This window comes from Cololabis saira, chromosome 17 (assembly GCF_033807715.1).
Source record: "Cololabis saira isolate AMF1-May2022 chromosome 17, fColSai1.1, whole genome shotgun sequence".
Taxonomy (NCBI): Eukaryota; Metazoa; Chordata; class Actinopteri; order Beloniformes; family Belonidae; genus Cololabis; species Cololabis saira.
The window spans coordinates 27,952,663-27,978,174 of record NC_084603.1 but is presented as its reverse complement, the minus strand read 5'-3'; the positions used below and the strand labels follow the sequence as shown (position 1 = coordinate 27,978,174).

The following is a 25,512-nucleotide window of genomic DNA, read 5'->3' as shown; positions in this document are numbered from 1 at the left end:
CTTTTCTTTTTTTTAATTGACATGGGTGTTTATCATTGCCGTGGCTGCAAACTATTGTCACAAAATTGTTCATTTTAATATGTTCATCTTTCTTTTTCATACTGTAAAAGTCATCATTGAGTAGAAAACAAAGTTTTCACAAATTTGCAAGAAATTTAAACATCATTTTTATTTTTCTATAGTCTATGTTTCTTCTATACTTACTTTAAATGCTGCGTTTCTTTGCTGAGGTCTACAGACAATTCCCAGTATCGTGGCCCCTTCACTTTTACCTACATTTTCCAACACATTCAGAAAATAAAAGAATTGAGAACATTGGTGTAATTATTCGGATCAATGTGGGTGTCATAAGGGAATGTTAACGACAGCTTATTCAGGTTTTACCCGTTTGAGCAGGTGGAGTTCAGGAAGCATGGTGGGAGCCATTAGTTCTACTGTTGTCTCGTCGTACCATTTGGTCTCCTGAAACAAGAGGAAATTCAATCATTAAAACATACACATCCTCTTATGGGTGACAAATACATCAACGGAAACTAGTCAGTTGTAAGGTTTTTATACATCTTGCAGCTACATTAAAGTGTCCTGACAATGTTGAATATTGACAATATCATGGGTTGTCAAATCTATTCCTTGCCCCCTGATATGTCGGCGTGTCCTTGAGCTGGACATTGAATCCTCAGTATATCCAGCATTGTAAAACTTAGCCACTAGATGTCACAAGCCAGTGTTCTCATGGCGATGGTCCCAAGCTTGGATAATTGGGCCAGATTGTGTCAGGAGGGGCCAATACCAGCGCTAAATCAATATGTGGAACACAATAATCCGTTCATCCATCATCTATTAATTGATACCCGTGCACAGCTATTCAGCGTCACGTGGTTCTGCTGGAGCTCATCCCAGCTCTCTTCAGCAGAGAGGTAATGGTACACCCTGGGCAGGCCCAGTAAAGTCCAAAATTATTTCAATGCATTTCAACTCAATGCTACTTTAATGACTTGGATTTATATAGCGCCCTTCTAGGCACCCAGAGCGCTTTACAGAGATCATTATTCATTCATACACATTCTCACCGGTGGTGGTAAACTACATTTGTAGCCACAGCTGCCCTGGGGCAGACTGACGGAAGCGTGGCTGCCATATCGCGCTCAACGGCCCCTCCGACCACCACCAACATTCATACACATTCAAACACATTCACACGGGGCAGGTGGGTAAGGTGTCTTGCCCAAGGACACTACGACAGCAAACTGGGACAGAGCGGGATTCGAACCGCCGACCTTCCGATCATTGGACGACCCGCTCTGCCACCTGAGCTACTGCCGCCCCCACTTTATTCCTGCCTGAAGGAAATGTGTATAAATTACAAATGATTTTACATGATTTTCTGTGAGAACTCGTAAGGCAAACATCTAAAAGACAAAGAAGAATCAAAATTCATTGTATAGTGAATGGTTTTTGAATTAGGCATTTTAAAGCAATCTAAAATTGAAAAAAAAAAAAAAAAAAAAAAAACGTGAATATAGCACAGCCACTATTCTGGCTGCCTTTCACAATCCAACTGGAACATCAGTGATCTTTAAGGCCAAAAATTATTGCAAAACTCTAAATAGAATGAAATTTTGTAGAAGTTGCAATCTTCTTTGTAACATTTGACTCTGGTTGTATTTCCCTTTTTGTTATACATGTCGTATACAGTAATATAAGGCCAAATAGAAAACTCATAAAGACAGGGTGTGATGAAACAGCTTCTCTGGATAGGGGACGGTTCTGAAAATAGAACAGTGGCGTATGCTAAAGAAATTACTCACATTAAGCCACAGTGACGTGCACAGATGCTGAGAAACTACTGAACGTTTTTAGGTTTGGGTGTAAAGTAATAGTTGGGGTTAGATTGGGTTTAAGCAAAAATTATCTTTTCCAATGCAGAGAGGTGCAGCCCAATTAATAACATGTCACGTGTGCTGCTTAGAGCGCAGTGCGTCCATCTCCTAGATTTCTATTTTATGTTTTATGATATTTTCTGCTGATATCTTTCATAATTAATTTTGATAAAATAATTTGAAATTGTATACGTCACTATCTTAAATGTACCGTAGTCAAAATCCTGCTTCCCGTTCATATAAGTGGAGGACAAAGGCAGAGTTCAGAAAAGCTAGACCATTACACAACAAACCAAATTTCCCTTGAGAGATTCAGATTTACCATCGTCCTTTAGCTCTTTGGAAGAAGTTTGACAAGAGACAAATTCCTCAATTTTATTTTTATTCTGCTCTTTTCTATTCTTGGATGGTGAACCAATTTTGTATTGGTTCACAATGGTAAACAATGGTTTACCCACCATTCACAATGGAGGGTAAATCTAATTCTGTTTTTCTCTTGTGTAACCACCAATGTTAATCTCTTAATTTACAGATTTAAGAAATGTTTACCAGCCACATGAGCAAAAGCAAAAAAAAGATTATATTTTCTTATTACCCAAAATATGTTATACCCTTTCAAAGGGGTGTTTGTATAGCAATAGCGTATTTTCTTATTTACGGTGATCTAAAGTTGGATTTGTTTGTTTAACTTTTTTTCCCCCTCCACACATTACAATTAAGGTATGCCAATGACAAAAATAAATCTCAGCATGAAAAGGAACCACCGGTTTATCAGGAAGTGAAATGAATACCTGGATGGGGAAACACAAAGTTTATGCTGAATAAACTGATTTGCCTCACTGCTCTGCAGCTGAATAGAGAAAGAGATAGCATGGGACTAAAGTAAGAAACATCAGTTTATAATTTATTTGGACATTGTCCAAGTATCTTTTCACAAAACATCCCAACTGCTAAGTTTTTTCATTGTTTTGAAATCACCAATGAAAGGTTGGTCCATACACACGTCACGTGGACTGACCTTATAAGTGACTTCGAGGAGGGCGTAGCAAGGCTTCAAGGAGTCCACGTCCACAGGAACCAGCAGCCGGGGTTCTGCAGCCAGCACCGCCAGGTGCCGCAGGGCCTGCAGATGGTAGCTGGAGCAACAACAGCAACATCTCCGTTTTCATTCAAATAGCATACAAAACACACAAAATATTCAGCACACTGTCTATTACAATAAAAAGAAACAATCTGTTTCCTACTAAACTAATAAAAGCTCCAAGAGGTAAACCTCATGAAAGCACAGTATGAATCTTTCATTCATATCATTCATTTCATTCAATTAAGTCGATTTACATGACATTTTTGTAAATAGCACACAAGCATAATGAAATTCAGCATCTTGGCCTATTATCAAACAGATCAGTAGTGTCGCCCCTGTTTTTTTCCATTTTCCATAGTCTGCTTTCTACAAGAGAAATTGGGGATCATGACGCCCCATTAACCCCTGACAGGGATTCAGCTATGGATGAAACATGACACACTTTCAATGTAACTGCCTAAAAACGCAATTTATAATAATTTCAAGTGTCAGGAAATTAGATTAAAGTTTTTGCACAAGGATTTATTGTGTTATATGCCACTTTTTCTGAAAGGTAGGCATTTAGAAAAATGTACAGCTATGGTCTATGTCAGGGGTCACCAATCCTGGTCCTCGAGGGCCGGTGTCCCTGCAGGTTTTAGATGTTTCCCTGCTTCATTGCACCATGATACAAGTGACTGTGTCATTAACAGAATTGTGCAGCCCTGGATGACGATGATTAATTAGAATCAGGTGTGTTAAAGCAGGGAAACATCTAAAACATGCAGGACACCGGCCCTCGAGGACCAGGGTTGGTGACCCCTGGTCTATGTGTTCACTTCAGCCAAAATCGTTTTTTTTTTTATATCTCCTTTTCTTCTTTCCCAGTTTTGCTAAACATGAATCAGTCTCTTGCTGCCTAAATTCACAATTTAACTTCCTTTTTTTTTAAGTGTGTGTGTGTGTGTGTGTGTGTGTGTGTGTGTGTGTGTCAGGGTCTTACCGGTTGTCAGTGCTGTGAGCAGGGAAGTGTGGATACAAGGCACATAGCAGAGCAGCAATGGCTGAATTGGAGGTGCTGAGGGTGTACCTAATGCAAGTCAACAACATCACACATTATAATAATGCATTCCTCTCCATCCCTCTCACACTTGAACACATCTGTAACCGTCAGCGGTTGCTATACTCAAGCAAAGGGTGCATTAAAAGCCATGATTAAAAAAAAAAGACAGTAAAAGACATTCACATAAGGGTTCATGATGAAAAGTAGGAACATAAGAGATCATGATGAAAGCAAAAACATGGACTTTCTCAGTCTTAACATGCGACACACCACAAAACACAGCTTAACTACTGTGTGCACTAAATTTAACATTTTTTTATACATCCTCTCCTCTGTTACTTTAACTAGATGTGTGTGTGTGCACGTGTGCGTGAGAACATCAAACGTCACAACAAAACCTCTTCAGCATAATAGCTGGCAGTTGAGTGTGTACTTTGACTAATCAAGTTATTATAATAATGTCGGGTCAGAATATGAAGGCTGCTTAGTCCTGGGAGGTTACTAATGAGGGTACTTCACAGTCTTCTGAAGTAAACGATGTTGCTCTTCATTTAATGACTGCTTGTGTCATGTTTAATGTATTTAGGGACATTTAATTCTTTGACCGCACATTTAAAATTCAAAAAGCAACCATGCTTGAGAGAAACTGATGGCATTCATTAACTAGTGCATATCAGCGAGGAAGAAACTGGACATGAAGTGGGCAAATGCATCACCTTTTGATACAATGGATACTGATCCATTATCTGTCAAATATGTCTCTTAAATGTGTTTTAGTATCAAATAGAAGTGTGCTGGGAGTGTATATTATAGAGGGCTATAACATATAGCCCTCTGTGTTTCCTCATTTGTGTTTACTTATGTTGCCGTTGTGCCTGTAGATACAGGACAATAACAACACTTTCCACCTTTCAGGTTAGGCTAGTTTTTTTTCTTCTTAATAAAAGGTTAAAGTTAGACCTGAGCAAAACTTTTCATAATGCCGCTATAAGCCTAAGTTACCGGGAGGTGTCCCATGATGCACTGGGCACTTTTCTCACTGTGCTTACTTGACTCTTCATACATAGAGAGCATTTCCCACCACTACTGCTATTATCTTTGCATCTTTTTTGTCTCATAGCCAATATCCCTGGACTAATTCTTTGGGTTAGTTGACAGCTCTTTCCTGTCATTCCCCAAAAAAGTCAGTTCCAACTGGATTCTGCTGCCTAGATGCAATCTATGACAATCTGTAAAGAATTACTTTCACTTCAGCTTATGTCTAAAAACTGGGAAGAGAAACTAACTGAGGAAATAGAAGAAGAGTAGGAGGAAGGGTGACAAAAGGATGGGGGGAGGGGGGGTAACCTCATGTCAGACATCGGAAAACAGAGTCAAGGAAATTAATTGGAAAGAAAACAGCACTGTTGATAACAGACAGCGATGAAGTGATAACTGTGAAATGTGTGGAAGGGAAATGTGACTCGTAAATTTCAATGCAGACGAGTGAGAGGGGGAAAGGCAAATAATGACCAATGTAAATGCAACAATGACCTGACAGGACCCTGACCTACAACCTGAGCCAAGCCACAGAAAACTACTTCTGATCATACAGATGTTGGTGCGTGACATTCAAACCTCATGTATATTCAGCTGTGCATGGTTTCTGGTGGCAGGTCTAAATAAAACATGGCCTAAAAAGGACCAAAACGTCAGTCTGATTGCAGTTATAGGTAGAAAGACATTTTCAGCATGAGGAAGTGGAATGTGTTTCTCTTGAAAACATGCAGGCCAACATCAAGTGTTTTGAGGAAACCGTTTAGGTTGTCTGACTGTATCTGGGTTCATATAAATGTCATTCATTAAGCAGAACACAGCACATAAAGTAAAGTTGGGTGTGTTTGTGTGACTATCACATAGCATGTGTGTGTCTATGGTGTACCTGGTACTTCCTGAAAGCAGCTGTTGCAAATCTAGTGGGTGAGCTTTTGTTTGGACAAATTATTTAATAAGTACAGTTTTTGACCTCCAGAAATTTAGAAATCATGTGACTGGTTGCATGTGGAGTAAAATTCTGCACAGCTGAAGAGATATTTAGTTTTTAGTTGGCCAACGTACTGCTTTAAAGGGTTTGCACGCAGACTCTGGGACAAAAACAGAGTTTGAACAGGAAGTGACAAAATGTTTTGGGTGGAAGTGACAAAGAGGAAGGACAAAATGTCATTACAGTGAGAAAAAGAGATATAAAAAAAAAAAAAAATTAAAGAAAAAGGGTGGGTGGGTATTGTATGTGGCAGGTACTTTAGTTCCAGTTGACAATAATTATCATCATTATTATTGTTGTCATTTTTCAGTGCACACATTTCCATGAACTTGGTGACAGCTGATCGTGTCAGGATCATATTTAAATGAATACCTGTAATACCTGAATAACTGTAACTTTTTGTGATGCCAACCTGACTGACTGGGCTGAGAAATAAATCTGCATTACTTTCAACACAGGTTGGAACTGCAAAGTCACATTAAAAATACAGGCACACCCAGCACGGTGGGTCAATCTGGTTTCTGATCAGCTGTTCAAAATAATGGGGTTATTAAATTAAAAAATAAAAAATTTAAAAATTACATCATTGTCCAAACATTACTCATCCTTTTTTTTTGTTTTTCCAACAATGCCTACCAGCAGCACCTGGTTATTCTTTTTTATTTTTTTTTTTAAATCACAGAATTTAAGCAAAATTAACAGTTTGAAGTGTTTGAGTTGCAGCTTCTGCTCTCTTGATTATATACACACTTGCATCCCCTAAAATGTAAATATAACATGTTGTGAAAATAGTTTGATTCTGAGGACTTAAGTGATATCTCACCTGATCTACTGTTCAATCTCACATGAATGGTGTTCTGTGGCTTTCTGTCACTTTTAGATGCATTTCTGAATGACGTCTTGGTAACATTAATGTTTGTCTGAAGAACTGAATGCTGTCCCTTTAACAGGGATGCATGAATGTTATACATCATGTCTGAAAAAGGCTTTCCATCTCACCTGCCCCCACCCAGAAAGAGCAGACCGAGTGCCATGTGATGAGCCATGTGGAAGCCATAGTTCATCTCAGCCCCGGTTCGCTTGTGGAGGAAGCGGCAGAGCTGCAGGACTTTTAGATTCCCCGTCCCTGACATCACCATGGACATAGCCAGCAGAATCATCGACAAACTGGTATGGAGGTTGTAATAACCTGTCTGCTGGGGAGATGACCGTAGAAGTAATAGAAGAGAGAAGACAACATACAGGGGAGAGGGGAGACGACATAAAATAAAAATTACTGAAACTGTATCAGGACTTCTCATGATAAATTTGAGAAGCCAGTCAAAGAAGTGTTAAAAAAAGAAGTAAAGGAAAAGGAGAAAAAAAAACACTCACAGCACCCACAGTAGCTGTACCAGCAAAAGAAATGATCTTCATGAAAGTCTCGGCAAACTCGTAGAGGCAGTCGAAGGCATCAGAATTGGCAGAGCCGGCAAAGCGCAAGCCTAACGCCATACAGGCTCCGGCTGTAATGTAATCTTGGGCTTGGCTGAGACAGACAACATTTTACAATCACTCATCCTGACAGCATCATTAGGTCCACAGTTACTGCAGATAATGTTACAGTATTTAAAAAAGTACAGAAAACGTGTATCAGCCAAAATGTTTTTTTATTAGGCTTTGATACTCACGCCATTGCCTCCATGTTAATGTCTTCTGACGTGTCAAAATTACCCCTCATGATCTGGAAAAATTATAAAAACAAAAAGCTAGATTGTATTTCAGCTGCAGTACTTTTACTGAAACTTTCCACTGACGACTATAGTATGGCAATAAAGTTTCCTGAAAACAAAAAATAAAAGTGCTGCAATGAAAAAATTCACTAACCAGACCTATACTAAAAATGCAAATCACTTTACATAAAGCCCAAGACAAAAGAATGATGGGAAACATGCTGTCATCTCTGTAACTTCATTTGAGATTTAAGAAAATTTGCATAATAATAATAATTTCAGGTTTACAGGTTATATGTCACAATATTTACAATGTCGATAACATTTTTGCCACAATAAGATGGCAAAAATAATCAAAATCCAGAGCTCTGTGTGTCTGTTAGTGGGTGTATTTCTTACCTGGGGTATGTTACTCTTGACCCACTCAGTATTAGGGAGGATTTCATCCCACATAATAATACACCGAGCAAGAGTCTGAATGGGCAGAGAGGCAAAAAGATGAGGAAGGTATACGTGACAAAGGAAAGGTGGGGAGAGGGGGTGTAGGAAGAAATCATCTAGCTAAAGCACGGACAAACACCCACACACACACAGTGCTAGACTTACCCTCAGCAGCAGAAACTCTGGCTTAATGAAGTCCAGCAGGAACCACGTGTCTGGAGGTTTCAGCCAATCAGCAATCGACCTCGTGGAGAAAACAGGTATGAGAAAAAGAAGTGTTAACACCTTCCTACAACACCCTCTCCACCACCAGGCAGACGGATGAGCCTTGGAGGAATCAGGAACCTCTTGAACAACCGACAGTGGGGAGGTGAGTCTGGTTATGATGCTCTGATGTTCATATGGACAAGAATTTGCAGAATAAACAATTGGATCAGTTTAACAAGTAATCAAACATTTTTGCTTCAAGAGCACAATCCTTGTTCTCATTTTTAATTTGTACATACTCGATTCCTCTCCTCCTCTCTTATTTTTCACTATTTTATCCCACATGCAATGACAGCGGACGATGTGAGAAGAGCGGAAGCGAGAGGCGCTGAGGGAAGTATTTAACAGTAATAATGGTCTTCATGTTAGACCAACAAGAAAAGAATGTGCTTAGTCTGCCCATGATTACAATTATAACGACAACAGCATTTGTGACGTGTACATTTGCTTTTCATTCATCTACACAAGGTAGGATAATCTGAAGACCCTTTCATACAACACAGATGATGGAAAGACTTGCCCTCCATAGGACACGCCACTATCGTACGGGATTAAACAAGCCTCATCACTCCTCTTTCCTGGGAGATATTGTGCTGAAATTGCCAACCTAAAGCTAACAAATTTCAAGATTTTATTTTTTGATTTACAAGCAACCTCCCCAAACCCGATTCAGTTAGAAAAGTAAATATACTATTGTAGAGTATGGTATGTTCATCCAAAGTTAAAAGAAATACTAATCAATACAAAAAGTTAAAAATGACTGAATAATGAAAATTGCACTACTATTAATACAGCACCAGTCAAAATGGCCTGAAAAAAAAATTATACAAAACTCATTTTTTACAATGATGAGTAGATTATCAGTTGCTGATCTTTTCTCACCTGTTGTTGGTCTTGAGGTAGATCATGGCGAGGGCCAGCGTGGCCCCTGGACACGTCACGTCCACATTTATTGTGTCCCCCTCCTGTAACAATGAAGTTACAGAACAAGTCAGCCAATATTGGTCCTTTCACACCGTGTTTGAAACTTTGTGCTAGGATGATGCTTTCTTTTAAAGCGGATGCAAATTTCACAAGATTTTTTTCCTTTTGTTTTTTTCTTTATTTCAATGATTTCTATGAATAGTTGAGTTGTTTAACAAAATTTTTGAAAAATATCATACATCTATTGGAAGCCTCCTATGACAAGTTTGGGTTCACAACCTATAATAATAGTGATACCGCAGGATTTTATATTACCTGATAATTCATCAGCTAATGTTTTAACTTAATATGAAATTTAAAACCTTTCTGAGGATGAAACAATGTAATGATGGTTGAAATAACTGTCACTACAATGAAGGAAAACGGGACATCTCAGCCTACCTTGATCTGGTAGGAGGGCGACTTGTGTCTCTCCCGGCTGGCCCCGACCTGAGCTCTGCGGTGGCCGCCGACCATGTACTGGTACAGCTGCTCAGGCACATTCAGGTCCGTCATTCCAATCAGGTTGCTGCCGTGCTGGAAGGAGACAGGTGGGAGTACAGTACAGGAGGAGTGAGTGCAGAACAAAAGACAGGAAGAAAGGAAATTTGGAGAATTTGGTGAAGACATGGAAAATGGGATGACAAGAATAGAAAGAAACAATGGTGAGTGAAGAAAATGAGGTCCACATGTTGAGAGAGAATTTAGGAAAGTCAAGAGAAGTGAAAAAAAGGATAAAGAGAAGAGAAAATTGGTGAAGGAGATATACATGGAAAGAAAGCCAGAGTCGATATGTAACATTTAACTTATGAAATCTCGATCCTCTGCTTTGCCAGTGGACATGAACAAAAACTATAACTAAATCTTTTAAAATAAGTAACAAATTACAAAGGTTTTTTTAAGAAAGCTTGAAGCCATTCAAGGATTAAATCAATGACTGTTCAGTATTGTAGAAAGATCTGATAGATCAGTATTCTTGTTAGACCTCTGGCCAAATGCAAAAGTCCAAAAATAGATACTTTTAATAGAATTAAACACTTCTATTGTACTACTATACTGTAGTGGTAAAGAGATAACCATTACTGAGGAAGCTATCGTCTCTCTTGATTTGTTACCACACATCAGCAACAAAATATACAAGGATGAAACGAGAGAAAGATGGTATCTTTTCAAAGACAAAAATGCTCTTGACGAAGGGGAAAAAAACAACTGTTTTCATTTCAGTATGTCCTCAACCACAAACATCAAAGGTGTCTTCTCCAACTGTTTATTAGACCTGCAGATTTGTTTTCTATGCTATGTGACTTACCCCAAGGCAGACCATGCCCAGGGCGAGTCCAGCAGCAAGTGAATAAGACTCTCGGTCGGTGCAGTACTCCATCTCTGGACCAGGAGGCCGACCTGAAAGCACACATACCAGAGGACAAGGTGACCATCTTTTCATGTCAACAAGAAACACTGCAAATATATAATGGGAACGATCAAAAGTCAAGAATGTAAGCATGTCGCATTGAGTTTGTAATTTTGTGTGTGTGTGTTTGTGTGTGTGTGTATGGTTGTTTGTCTCTCCCCGTGCTAAGCACTTTCACTTTCATTTTTAGAGTTTTAGACAAGTTGTAAAGGGCGAACTGAATCAGCAAGAAGCGTTTGTCTTAGAATGAGTTTGTCACACTAAACTAATGCATTCAATACGTTGTGTGTGTGTGTATATATATATATATATATATATATATATATATATATATATATACACACACACACACACACACACACACACACACACACACACACACACACATATGGTATATAAGCTGAACAGGTTTTAGTGCAAGGTTTAGTTGCTTTTAATTTCTTTTTATATAAATAAATTAATAAAAGTAATATTACAATGATCATTTTATCCAATATTAACCCAAAAATTATGATCACACTGAAAGAATAGGCACATCACATTTCCCTGTTTAAGAAGCTAAAACATTTGGTATTTGGAATTTTTACTCTTAAACTGTCTAAGGAAACTCAAGCTATGTTTTAGAGTTTTCCTAAATGTGATCCTCTTATTGTATTGTCCTGCTCTTGTTTTCTCAGCTTTGCCTTTTGCGTCATTGCTGTCTTGGATCTCTTAGTCACCTCTGCAATGAAATCTGCGAGCTAGCGTCATCTCGCACCCATCATTGTTTATGTATGTCACAGTGCTGTAAAGAAATACACATTTCATCCGGGAGACCAACAGAATGGGAGCTAAAAGTTACTCCCGGTGGTCTTTGCCGACAGTTGGGACGGGAGACTTTGAGAGTTGGACGAAACTTCCTAAAAACAATAAAATTCCTTCAAGTGAAACTGACGCTGATATTTGAATATGCAACTAATTCTGGATGAAGGTTTAACAAAATACAAAAATATCTCAAACTAATTTTTACCTGACAAACTATGTAAATGTTTTACCTATTGTTTATTACCATGACGATAATTCATAAATGCACACACCTATTTCAGACAGCAAGACTTCAGCGTTGTGTCTGTGTCCTGTTCCCTGGTACACCAGCCCAATCCCAATAACAGCAGCAACCTGCATGACAGAGAGACAATTGGGTACTTTTTGTTAGATTTACGTGTAGGTGTGTCAACATTTGTAATTGATGCAGAACTTAATCCCAACTCTACACCAGGTATCCACACTAACTTATACCTGAACATTGTGCGGCACATCCAGCTCAGTGGAGGTGGGCGGGAGAAGGGCAGGGATGTGTATACTGAGTAGGCGGGTGATTGACATGTCCATCGTGCCCAGTTTGGCTGAAGACACACCCAGTAGAAGCCCGATGCTGGTCATCTCATGGCCCTGATGGAGATGAGGGCAGACAGCAGGTACAACACATTTTACAACAAAAACAGGAGTGGACTGTGAAGAATGATTATAAAATTCCCATTACTCTTCCTACATTTTTAAGCTGCAAATTTAACCGTTTTCTCAGACCACCTTTTCTTTAAGTAATGGCCAATTATTTTTAATTGTACACATATTTTTATGCACAACTGTAGTTTAATGTGCATCCTTGAGTACTTGACATCTGCAGGGAATTGCATTTATTTTGGCAGGGTTCTTATTTTTTCATTTATTTATATATATATTTGCATTTTATTTACATATTGTATTTTTGGTGCACTTGTGCTCTTGTTCTGAAAACCATTTCAGAAGCAAATGGTGTTCTTCATAGGAGCGTTAAGGAACACACGTCAGCCATCTCTTCTAAACCACAATACAATTCTAATGAACTGATCCCCGGTATGTCTGCGTAATTTCTCTTTCACAGCATGGTTAGAAACCAACAGAAAACCACCAGCTACATACAAGCTTCACTGTCAACCACGTTCATGACTTTCATTCAGTTACACACAAGAAATTCCCACATCAACTGCTGCTGTTGTCTTCAAGCAGTAAATCAATACATGTTGAGCTGTGATTATCTGTAAAGAATATGATGTATATTATTTTTATAGAGCTAAAGATTAGTTTAAAGTTGATTCATTTGTCAATATCCTGCAGTAGTATGTGCCAGCTTCAAATTAGCACAGAAAAGGAATAGAAAAAATAACTTCAAATGTTCACACCAGCAACTTCTTGTAAAGAAGTATTGCTTTGCAAAGTCAAAGCATCAACATCTTACTATATGTCCACAAATTAAAAATATATAACATCTAAGACTTCTCATTTCAAGTACTTAATAATCTTGTCTAACATTGCACTTGTGAAGAAATTACTTGTATGGAAAGTACTCATTCATTCATCAACTGATCATTATCAACTATAGCTTGAATTCATATTCTCAATGAAAAAGGAAATTGAAAATAAACTAGTCTTCAGCAGTGAGTTGATGCTTGGCTTAAATTTGATGCAGTGACTCTGTTTTGCCTTATTTTTGTGCTCACGTCTTTATTTGGCAAAAACTAGATTTGGCTCTCAGCATCCTGTTTTCTCATCTGGAAGTGGGAAAGACTTGTTTTGTGTCAAAGTTCTCAGAAGGCAGAGTTTCACTCTGACTAACTGCCTGGCTTTGTTGCAAGTTTACATCATTTACACTCATCTTGAGAAAAGTGTGCATTCGGTTGTGAATGTGCAAGTTAACGAGAGTAAATGGGTGTATCTTCGCATTAACTGCATTCATGTTCATACGTGACATTGTTTGGAAGCTGTGTTGTGTAATGTGTGCTGTAAATCACTAAGAACAGTCATTTCGAGCACCATCTACTGTAAACTGTAAACTAAGCATTAAGACAGATGATTAAGATGAGTATATGTGTACCTTTGTGTTTTTGTACAGTTATACACAAAAATATGAATATTTACTCTGTTTCAACCATCAAGTCAAAGCATGACAGATGGACTCTAAAGGTTTCTGCACATTTATGCCTTGGTGTGCACCTTAGTGAGGTAGTCGTGTATGTTGAGCGTAGCCAGCTTGGTGAGGTGTCCGTTGAGCCCGAGCGCCATAAGGAACCCTGCATACTCGTTTGCCAGCTCAGGGCTCTTTGGCTTGTTGTAGGCAATCCAGGCTGAGTCCACCTGGGGGGGTAAAGACATTACTTATAGAAGTGTAAGGCAGGTTTAGTTACCAGCAGATGAGCAAATAAATTATTATTAATTTAAAAAATAATAATAATCATGATAATAATCAGTTAGTTGTATCTCAATACTTAGAACACTAATGATATTTAGAAATAGTCTGCCTAACATGATTTTTCAGTAAAAAGGAAATGGATGGACTAACCAAACAAACAAAACAAAACAGCATGGACATTTAAGACTACAAAATTACTTAAGTCACCAAATCAGAATCATTTATGTCAACATTTGGCCTTTAATTTTAAATATCCATGGACGGCTAACATAGTCATGACGAATCAAATTATAAAGAAGTTCCCTTGTTTGTTTTTTTTTCCCAGGACTGTCTTACAAGTCCAGGAAAAAAGACATGCAATACTGAAGAATTAGTAACCAACCATAGAGAGGCGAAATAAAAATCAGACTTGTACAAACGGAGCTTAAGAGTTGATGAGGAGGTAGCGAAGTTCAGGTTTCAGACTTACCTGTGAAGCAGGTGCTATTTTGAGTCCGGCCGCTACTCCGTTATGGAAGCTTGGCCAGCTGGTCATGTTGGGAGGAACATCGATGTTCCCACTGTTGAGATCTACCATAGTATTCCTGGGGGGTGCACGACCTGGTGATGACAAAAATGTAAAATAAATAAAGTCAATAAACATTAAAAAAAAGTTATTAAAAATGTAGTACCCTCAGGGGAGAAAGATTCAAAGAAAATAATTATCCGGGGGGAAAAAATCTGTTTTTCCTGTTCATCCAAGCAGCAAAAATTGCAACGACCAGGAAAATATGTGAATCTCCATTCCCACATTACCTGTAAGATTGAGCTTCGGTACAGGTAAAGGTTCAGTTGGTACAGGGTGATAGGAGAAGAGCGTGAACAGGCCTCTGCCAACTGGAAGAGCCATTGTCCTCTGACACAACTGCAGGAGTCTGAGGAAGGCACGACGAAAGGACAAACAAAAACCACACAAGGAATTAAAAAAACTTTGAAAATAGTCCATAGTCAAAAGAAAACAAAAGACAAGGCCAGTAACTTTAAAATATGAGGAGCTAAAACAAATTAAAAGACAATAATCATCACAGAGATGTGCACTATGTCTTTTGTAACAGTTGCCTTACAGTCTTAAGTTTTAGGATCAAAGGCAGTCACAATAAATAAGTGCATTGTACTTACTTGTTCTCCTTCTCTTCTATGTACTCATGGTCAGAAACCTCCGGTAGCTGGACAACACTGACCCGGACAGGCCTGGAGCTCTGCAGTAGCCTCCTGACCTCCTGCACGCGAAGATCTTGACTCCAGATCAGTCCTGTGACCTGATGAGGTAACAGATGACATGAATATGAAGATTTCCTTACATTAATCCCCTTGATAAAACTACTGCACATAAGATAATTTATATCTGTACTTTGTAAAGCTAGGAAAAATATAGTTACTTCTTGAATTATGTCCGACATCCCATCTTCCTCCTCATCAGCTTCTGTGGTTGCAGGAGGCTCCAAGGACAGTCCTGAACCTACAGACTGGAAACACATGAAAATAGGACAATTCTTTCCCCTATATCCTACTATACTATTACAGTATACTACCATTTAAAGTATTGTGACCCATGCTCATATTAACATTTCAAGATGTATTGGAAAGAAGAATTTCCATTCATTGCAGTATGCTGCAGTAATCCAGTTGTCCTCAAAGGCTTCAATCAAGGCAACTGAGCTTCTTGTTCTTCTTGGTTCTTGTAGATGTCTAACCCTGACCTCAACGGGTGAAATCTCTTTAGGAACCAAGAAAAATGAAGTCTAGATGCCATGATTCAAGCTATTGAGGATTAATTTCAGCAGACAAAAGCAACTATATCCTCCAAAATATTTAGGCAACATTTTTGGTTCCTTTTACAATTATAGTTATTAATGTCATAAAAAAAGAAAAGATAACACTGACAGGTCTACATATTGTCTGACACGTCAGCATAGAAAAATGGTCTGATAGATCTGAGGAATTTAAAGTCATATATCTATAATACCACAAACTATTTACAAAGTTTATAGTATTTATTTCATATCATTTTTGATGAAATAATATAAGACTACAGAGAGAGCAAACACCCTGGTTTCATAGACAGCTGATAAGAAACAGTGTCTGCATCCTAATCTCTCTCTTACACATATACACACATATTAAAAAAAAAAAAGGCAAAGTTTTAATTTACTTCATACTCACAGCTTTGCTCTTGGCTACGGTCATCTTGTGTGCTTGTTTGGTTAGGTCCTGTCTTCCAATCAGCAGACAGACTTCCTCTGACCAGTCAGAACACGGCTGCTCACGACATCTATAGATGGCCTCTCTGATGGGCAGAGCCACGCCAAAGGGGACGGACTCCAAGTCCTTCAGGGTGAAACCTATATCCAGTAAAGAAATACCAATTAATAATCAATTCATTAACAACATATAATGACCGCACAAATTTACTCAAAACACAGGTGGATCTGGCTGAGAGAAAACCATAACACAGACTACGGTTCTGAATGAACGGTTGTGAATGAATGAATGAATGAATGAATGAATGAATGAATGAATGAATGAATGAATGAATGCATGAATGAATATCAGTATGAACTAGTGTGATGCGAGACATCTTCTCTGTAGACATAAAAATGAGAAAAGAACTACTCTTCTTACCCTGTGAAGTGAGCCAGTCCACCAGCTGCTCAGCCAAACTCTCATTGGTAAACCTAACTTTGACAATGCTCTTTCTAGAAAAAAAAAAAACATACAAAAATGCATTAAATAAATGATGGGGAAAAGGAAAAGACTTTGAAAGCTGCTATAAACACACACACATACAAAACTAACATCTGTGAGCTTGAATTACCTTTTGAAGTGCAGTTCACCGATGGACAACCTATGGCCTGAAAAACAGAGCAATCACAAAGAGTGAGACAGCACTGCGGGGAAAAAAAGAATAGCATAATGACTCATGACATTTTTTTAAATTCTGAGGGGAAAGGGTAAATTGTAACCAGATTAAAATAATTTCCGAACCTGGAATGATTAACTACAATAGTTTTTTACCAAGAGGGACAATTTAGTATAGAGTTTAATGAAAGGGCGAGTGGAGCACCTTATGTGGTTTTTTTTTTTCTCCTTCACTAAAAAATGTCAACATAGTGCTAAAAAAAAAGTCACACAGGTTGTTTTCACATCGCCCACGGTCATTGTTGAATTCTGTGTCAGAAAAAAAACAACCTGATCAGATACCTCCGGCAATCACTGACACGAAAGTATTGGTTTTTTTGTCACAAAGAAAAAAAAATGTTACCACGGGCTGAAGCAAGGAATTAATGAACTGGCAGGTAATAAGGGCTGCTTGTCAATAAATGTATCCACAGAGGAATACAGACCATTCGGAATGAAAGGAAAGGCAGTAAAAGGGTGTTTGAGCCTAGTCACAAAAGTATCTGGTAATAGTTTTTTGAAACCGGTTTCCTAATCCAGATGCCTTCTCTGTCTTTCCTGACCATTTCTACCGGCTTCAGGAACTTGTGTGATCAGCTGCTGCCCGTTTGATTTCTTTCACTGTGTTCATGATCTACTTTCTTGCCCCGACCCAGCTGACATAGCTGGAGGATATTTATCGCTGGCTCATCCCATCTGTTTTTTCTGCAAGAACTATTCATTTTTTCCTCAACAACAGGTATCAAAAAAGAATGTCAAACCAGGCCTGAGTGTAACATTTTTGACTTCCCTGAATGAATGATAAATACACCCTCTCCTACAAATCTTGTGTCAGATTGTCAGATGAAGAACCAGGATTGTCAGCATTTCAACTCTAAAGCCCTGTGAAGGTTCGGCAAATCACCCTGCTGAGGTGTGCGTGTGCTGCCAGAGGCAGTAGTGCAATCTAGCTGCATTAAATGACACCCCTCAATGTTAGACCTTTGTTCTTTACATGGTACTTGTTCTACCAAAATTAATTTCAGAGTATAATTTCTCTGAAAGACTTTGCTTACTCTATATTTACTATATTTTAAACAATAAGGGTTTGCAGAGGAAAAAAAACAAGGTTATTAATCCCAGTGGAAAGTTCCTTTTGTCAAAACGCTGCAGTACATACCTGAAGAGACTTTGACTATGTACTTTGATACATCTGTTGAAGTGGCATTATGATCTCCGATGATGTAGAGAGCATAACTCTAAAGGGAAAAAACAACGACAAAGAAACAATTACGAAAAACATATTTGTTTGGTCGCCAGTTGCAGACAGTCAACCAACATGAACATTTCCAAAGAACACATCTGTATTTTAAGGCTGAAATGCCAAAGGGCATCCTTTCAAAACTGTTTCAACACAGTTTTGACACAATTTAGTTAGCTAATGTGATCGCAGTTGTTGTACAACTTATCAAATGCATGTTACCACTCAAGAAAACAAAAAAAAACATTTCTGCCATTCTGGCATATGTTATCCATTTGTGATTGTTTAAGAAAGGCAATTTTGTAAATAATATTTGTCAGCTTTAATATACTCATTATAAATGCAATATTCATAGTGTAACTAAAATGACTCAAAATAATTACAATTACATCAGGTATATATTGTTGTTTTTTTAATCTAAATGTTGCAATTGCTATGTGATGAAAAGGAACAGCAGTGTCCTACAGGAACTTTACAGGAATTGTAAATAATAAATAAAAGATAAACAATTAAAATATCATGTGATTGTATGTTAAGGTACCATGACTTTCTTTTTATTTTTTCCTCCCACCCCAAATACTTTTGAGCTTTGCAGAATATAGTGTGTGTGGGAGAGACTCTTTCAGAACAATTACCATTTGGACATCACAGTTCTAAGAAATTCCTGAGAGTTATGGGAACTCTGGATTTCCCTGAAGGACAACAAGCCTTCATGAACTTTGTCTGTAGTTGCAGTTTGCTCTGCAGATAATAAATCATAAATAAATCAACGGCCAGCTGGCAGCTGATAGACAAGTTCAAATAACAATATAAACCCTCTGTCTTGTATCTGTTCAGTTAATCTTGGGCTTCACAGCTGCTTTCACATATCTGTGTTTTCATTTAAGAATGGATTGTTTCTACCTCTTTCATTTATATAGACACACGCACACACTACAGAAACAGAAGCTAAGTGAGCCATTAACTACAGTGCACTTCATAACAGAAAACACAGAGGAGAGGTCGTACCAGAACTAGCAGCCTGGTCCTCTGACAGATGCCAGGCAGGTAGGGGAAAGGTGGGTTCTCCTTCCCTCTCAAGCAGCTACTGAGCCAGCTGAAAACACAAGGAGGCTCAGACCTCAAGAAAGATGGACGCTGCATCTGACCAATCATAGCTGAGGAAAAACGGGAGGGGGAAAAAAAAAATTAAGCAACAGGATTAAAAAAAGGACAGGACATTCATGTCACTTCATTCCTCCCAAGCGAACCACGAATACACAGGACGCAACAACATAACATTACTAAATGGATGACGTGATGCATTCATGGAGATTAAGAGCTAAACTGCAAGAAACTCCAGACAAGTAAAGGGATATATGGAGAGTGGAGCTGACATTTTTCAGAAACAGAGCATCCATAGCATGTTTTGTCATTAAATACCATAAAAAAAGTCAATAATCCATCTTACCCTCATCAATGATGCAGCTCTCAGTAAAGCAACTAATTAATGAAGGGTAGTCTCTCCAGTACAGATCAACATACTCTTCCAGCTGAAGGTCTCTGCAAATATAAACAAGAAATTCACAATGCATATACAACATCATACTGTACGTGGAGATGCACAGCAACATAAGATAACATGTAGAATTCTTCTTCACATTGCCTTAAAAAGTTTCTAAACTTCAATCCTGGAGCTTCTCAGCTTACCTTGTCCCAGGTATTTTATAATGTCTACTGCTGCACAGCTGAACACTACGTTGTTACAAGTATTTAACACAAATCCAAAAATAGCCTGACATTCCCAGATAGCTACTGTGACATTTAACTTGTTTTGGGCTCTACCTGATTACCAAGCAAAAGTAATTAACAGCCATAAATCATTACTTTTCTTTCTTTTACTTGCATTCCAAGCTGCATTTGTGTGGATGCTATGCACTCGACTAGGGGTGTACAGTTATGCAGCTTACTATATTAAGAAGTCCTGTTGTAATTTATTTATGCATCATGTATTTACCCTTTTTTGTCCCTATGTATTAATTAAGGGACAGCTCATCAAAGTGGTAGTTTGGACTAGTGTATTACAGTGAAGAGTTTTCCGGATTGAATCCTGGCTTTGGCCTTTATGTGTAGACTTTGGATGCTCTCCTCATGCCTAGGTGGGTTTACTCCAGGTACTCCAGCTTAACCCCACAGTCTAAACATATTAATTTACATATAATTGCATGTGAGGGGGCATGGTGATACCATTGTTGTCTGTGTGGACATGTGATGGACTGACAACCTGTCTAAGCTGTACATAACTCAAATGGGGCAAGTGAAGAAACTCGATGGCGCAATAGTCATCAGTATACTGTACTTATTAAAAACCCCAAAAAAGGCTTTTAAAGTATCTGATTGATGATTTGGGCGTAGATCTGAATTTTACTCGAGCAGCCACCCCTCAAGATGTACATGAAGCCAAAAAATACCAACATATTTGGGTTGACTGTGAGATTATATTTCCGTGATAATAAATCACACTGTGACTGCTAAATCTCTTCCACTTTGGAAGAAGAAAAAAAAAGAAAAAAAATGACTAGTTTTAAATATGTTTGTACAGCATAAAAAACAGTTGTCAAAAGCAGCACTGTTTTCTGCTTTCAGGGAAGCAGTTCTCATTTGGATGTGTCCTCTTTGCAGATAAACATTTCCAGAGAATAAGGAGATATAGAAATAGAGTGCCTCAGTAACACAGACTGATCAAATGACTGCATAATTACATTTCCTCTCTGTAAATCATACATTTTGGTGCTATGGAAGGTATTTTTTCAAAGTGGATTAATTATTATTTCTCTTTCAAAGCATAGAGATAAGCTATTAAAACATATAACAGCTCCAATAAAATGCCAAATAAAATGATAAAGATCACTTTAAGCTTAACCAGTTAATAAAGAACAATAAGTGCAAAAATTTGCAGCATACTTGCATGCAACCCACATACTAACAATACAGTCCAATTACTCTGAAGAGTGCTTCACTCTCCCACTCCACCTATTCTTTTCATCATCGTCACCCAGCACAGTGGTCACTTGACAGTCTGTTGAAGTTTAATTCTCAGTACACATCACTAAAGGGCCTTGGTTAAATGCAAACTTTTACTGAAAACAATGAGCTGGGGTCCCCTTTTCTTTATCGTGGCAAAAGTTCAACGGATTTGATGGAAAATTTAAATAGAATTTGTGTTTTTGTGATAACTGACACAGCTCTCTGTTTGGTAGTATTTTTGTAATAAAAGGAACTGTTCTTTCTGTACCCTGCATTTTGATCCATGAGTGTATTACATAAACATTCAACCCACTGGCTAGCACCAGTCAAATGTCATTAACTGGGACGCAGCAAATAAGAACATAAAAGAAGAGGTAAAGTAGAGCAGGGTGGAGGTGAGTTTTTTAACCTGTGATTGTTTCTTTTAATATTAACTTGGGGATCATGCTCGACACAATGTGTATCGTAATAGACGCTATATAAATAAAATTGAATTGAATTACCTGGCCAGCTGTTGCAGCAGACACACTAGTGAGGAGGCTCTCGCTCTTTGCAGCTCATCCAGCTGCAGGTCCTGATAAAGCAGATGGAGAACATAGAAAAGGGCAGGAATATGAGGGAACAGAGGGGCAGAAACGTCCAACTTAAGAGTTGGACTTGAGGGAGAAGACAGCTGGTGTGAGGGAAAAAGAGAGAAAAGGAAGAAAAACATGAGGATCCGAAAGAGAAAAATCAAAGGGGAAGATAAAAAAAAGCATTACTTCTACAGCAACATATTAGTTGACTTGTGATCAATTCAACTCAATTAAAAATTGACGTTTATCAATCCCTGAAGGGAAGTTAATTAATCAAAATCAATCAAGTGACTATACCCACAAGCAAAACAATTAAAGAACAGAACTATACTACTATAATAAGAAATAAAAAGTTAGATGTTTGAATTTAGTGTCTTCTATCAAATGTCACAAGCTAACTTAAAAATGTCAGGTAACCTGGGTAGAACCATATATAACCGGTCAGTAAACAGAAGCACTCATCATTGTTTACCGTCACACCTAAAACCCTTCTCTGGCTGTCTGTATAGGATACTGGTCTCACATGGAACAAACAGCTCAGAGTCCAGTCAAATGGATTTTCATGTTCAGGATCTTGCAAATATCAAAAGAATCCAGTGCCTTCGGATGCTAATGCTGAAGAACCCTTCCATCAACATCCTCACTGCAGCAAAGCTGACGTTATTTTTTTATATCCTAGAATCACTGTTGTGTTTTTAACTGATTACTGTTGTCTCTATTAATACAACTTTAAATTAAATAAGTGTAAATTTCACCTTTAGGTTTTGTATTTTTCACACTTTTTAAAACACTTTTTTTTTTTTCTTTGCAAAAAGAATAATGAAAATGGTGCACCTAATAAACAGTTTTGTCCAACCATTTATTAGGTGCACAAAGATTATACTGTTTAAAGTGTTTTAGAGGATTCTGGGCTTATTTTGGAGGCTAGTCTTGGAAGTGCTGTTGAAATTTATTCTGTTACACTAACCAGTGTTTCAGTTTTTTTTGTCTATTTAAAAAAAAAAAAAATTATATATATATATATATATATATATATATATATACACACACACACATACATACATACATACACACACACACACACACACACACACACAAACACACCGTATATATATGTATGTATATATATATATATATATATATATATATATATATATATATATATATATATATATATATATATATATATATATATATATATATATTTTTTTTTTTATTTATTTTTTTTTTCCCAGGATCATAAAGATTTTCTTGCTGCAAAATGGAGCAACATTTATAGAACAAAATTCGTGCAACGGCAACTGTTCAAATAAGGAAAACGGCGTGGAGTATACCAAGAGTGCATTACATACAGAGGAAAGGCCTTCATTTCCTGTGGTGACCATATTATTGGTGCCGCTGGGTTCAGGAGAACTGCGGACTAGCTGGGAATTCATCTGCTGATGGTACTGAGATGCCAACAAGTAATCCCAGTCCTACAGAGAGAGGAGACACATAAAAACTCTTGTGAATAAAACATACATTCAAACTAAAATAAATAATTTAATTAGAAATACCTGGACAATAAAGAAAAAGGAAAATGGTGACAGTGTGTGTAAATATATATATTTGTTTTATTATAATACTGATGTTACTACCACAGTTTTATGTCAGAGTTTTAAGTCAACTAATGATATTGTAACAGTTATTCTTTTTCCCTAATACTTTTGCCTTAAACAGAATTGAGCCCCAGTTTCACCAGCTTGTCTTTATCATTTAACACTAATGTTTTTTTTTGCCAAAATGCACAAAAAATAAATACTTTTTTTTTTTTTTTAATCACCAAGATGGTAATTAAGCTAACCTTGTTCCGGACAAATGCAAAGAAGGAGTATACAGGGCTTTATTGTAAATGAGAAGAAAACATTCCCAGTGGGAATAGATTACCAAAAATAACTTAAATAGGTAGGCATGGCCAGCTCTATATTCACATAAGACATGCTATTGAATGTGTGAAGGATCAAAAATGATCTTGGTGCTTTTGGATAAAATGTAAATGGACTTTTCTATAAATATTTACCATTGTAATACTGTATTTATAATTGTACTAAAGAATTGCATGCTACTTTCTGTCAACCAGTATAAGCTCCCAAACCTCATCAGATCCTCTGTCAGAGGGACGAGCCTTCTTGGCTGCAATCACTGGAGAAAGGGGCACTTCAAAATGCAGCTGAGGAGAGAGACGGAGGACAGAGAACAAGACAGCGCACATATGTTTGTGTTCAAACCAATTGAGATTTCTCAACTAAGATCATCAATCTGATCGAAACATGCCAAGCTGATTTAGCATAATCAACGGTTATCAAGTTAAAATTCCATAGAACAGCAAATGCCAATCACAATAAAAGGGAAAACACAACAGCTGACTTACATGTCGCATCCAAGCCAGACGCTCGGTGTTGTAGCCCATTAGTGTCATAAAACAGGTGACAAACAGGTTCCACTCTGCATGAGCACTCGGACCACCAGGAGCATTGTAGATGTTGTACCACTTAACCAAAACCTGCACGTTTTAAGGAAGTCGGTGAAAGTTCAGAAAACATACACTGAAGGTCATGAACACTTGCTCCCAATGCCAGCTTCCTCGGAGGAGGAATGTAGCTTCTGACGAAGCCAATTACAAGTTACTTAGCCGTTTCTGCATTTCAAGTGATTAAGATGTTTTTTCTCACTCAACTGTAATTGTTCATTTAGTGATATGTGTGTTATGTTTTAGGAATTTCAAAAACATTAGCATACATAAAAATATAGGTTTTAGATAAAAAGTATATCCAAGTCAACAAAACATCTTATTACATTAATGGCTCTCTTTCACAGTTATTTGAACATATAACCGAGAAGCGTGGTGAAATCTGGTTTTGTTGTCTCACAAATCCCACAAACCTTCATGGCAGCTTCCTTTGACAGGATGAATCGGATTGCCTGAAGACACTTCCTCACTGAAATAAATCCAAGGGAAAAAAGAAAGAACAGAAAAAGTGACAATAGAACCACATGAGAAAAAATACAGATGCCAGAAAACAAAACCTTGAAGGTGACTCAGTTTCCGGCTTAATGTTTTGATTTATTGACTCAAGGAAACATTTATTTTTCCTTGTTTTTATTGAATTTCATTTCACTGAATCAGATCATTTTTAACTTTCTTTTTTGTGTGTTCATCAGATAAAGTCTCTAACACGCTGGTAAAACGCTCAAACCCCCTACACCAGGGACACTATCCTGCATGTTTAAGATGTTTCCCTGCTTTAACACATCCTGAAACAAATTACTGTGTCATTAACAGACGTGTGCAGACTTTGATGACAATAATGATCCATTAATTTTAATCAGGTGTGTTCATGTGTGTTGATGCAAAGAAACATCTAAAACATGCAAGACAGCAGCCCTCAAGGAGTGGAACTGGACACCCCTGCCCTACACAGATGATTGTTTGTGGCCCTAATCTGACATGTACGAAGTTCGGAAGACCAGGTCACCATTAGGCAGGTAGCCATAATGTCACGGACGATCAATGTGTATGATTACTGTGGGAGGGAATCTCCATTTGCCACAAAAAAAAAGAGGAAAAGTAGCTTGTTTTAACAGCTAGACCAGCTGGGGGATATTTCCAGGTATTAAAACTTTGTCTGAGCAGATTCTTTGAAAGAAATTTCAACAATCCATGCCAAACTCTGGATGAATTGA

At 37.8% G+C, this 25,512-nt stretch overlaps 1 protein-coding gene across 2 annotated transcripts in view; it reads right to left on the bottom strand.

Annotated features, from left to right (window-relative positions):
- Window positions 1-25,512, bottom strand: part of anapc1 (anaphase promoting complex subunit 1) — a 48,192-nt gene that overhangs the window by 10,150 nt on the left and 12,530 nt on the right. Inside the window, exons 18-47 of one of the 2 annotated variants that reach the window (XM_061744891.1) lie at window positions 24,712-24,767; window positions 24,200-24,331; window positions 23,924-23,998; window positions 23,142-23,264; window positions 21,718-21,887; window positions 19,659-19,750; window positions 19,217-19,365; window positions 18,128-18,206; window positions 16,886-16,922; window positions 16,693-16,766; window positions 16,234-16,412; window positions 15,450-15,536; window positions 15,190-15,329; window positions 14,827-14,945; window positions 14,501-14,631; window positions 13,836-13,976; window positions 12,102-12,254; window positions 11,900-11,981; window positions 10,722-10,813; window positions 9,815-9,949; window positions 9,332-9,414; window positions 8,348-8,426; window positions 8,141-8,215; window positions 7,700-7,752; window positions 7,404-7,557; window positions 7,029-7,225; window positions 3,947-4,033; window positions 2,899-3,016; window positions 385-462; window positions 205-272 (exon numbers count right to left, since the gene is read on the bottom strand). In XM_061744891.1, coding sequence (XP_061600875.1) covers window positions 205-272; window positions 385-462; window positions 2,899-3,016; window positions 3,947-4,033; window positions 7,029-7,225; window positions 7,404-7,557; window positions 7,700-7,752; window positions 8,141-8,215; window positions 8,348-8,426; window positions 9,332-9,414; window positions 9,815-9,949; window positions 10,722-10,813; window positions 11,900-11,981; window positions 12,102-12,254; window positions 13,836-13,976; window positions 14,501-14,631; window positions 14,827-14,945; window positions 15,190-15,329; window positions 15,450-15,536; window positions 16,234-16,412; window positions 16,693-16,766; window positions 16,886-16,922; window positions 18,128-18,206; window positions 19,217-19,365; window positions 19,659-19,750; window positions 21,718-21,887; window positions 23,142-23,264; window positions 23,924-23,998; window positions 24,200-24,331; window positions 24,712-24,767 — 3,238 coding nt within the window. The remainder of the gene's footprint in view (window positions 1-204; window positions 273-384; window positions 463-2,898; window positions 3,017-3,946; window positions 4,034-7,028; window positions 7,226-7,403; window positions 7,558-7,699; window positions 7,753-8,140; window positions 8,216-8,347; window positions 8,427-9,331; window positions 9,415-9,814; window positions 9,950-10,721; window positions 10,814-11,899; window positions 11,982-12,101; window positions 12,255-13,835; window positions 13,977-14,500; window positions 14,632-14,826; window positions 14,946-15,189; window positions 15,330-15,449; window positions 15,537-16,233; window positions 16,413-16,692; window positions 16,767-16,885; window positions 16,923-18,127; window positions 18,207-19,216; window positions 19,366-19,658; window positions 19,751-21,717; window positions 21,888-23,141; window positions 23,265-23,923; window positions 23,999-24,199; window positions 24,332-24,711; window positions 24,768-25,512) is intronic. The other variant, XM_061744892.1, reaches the window with a different exon arrangement.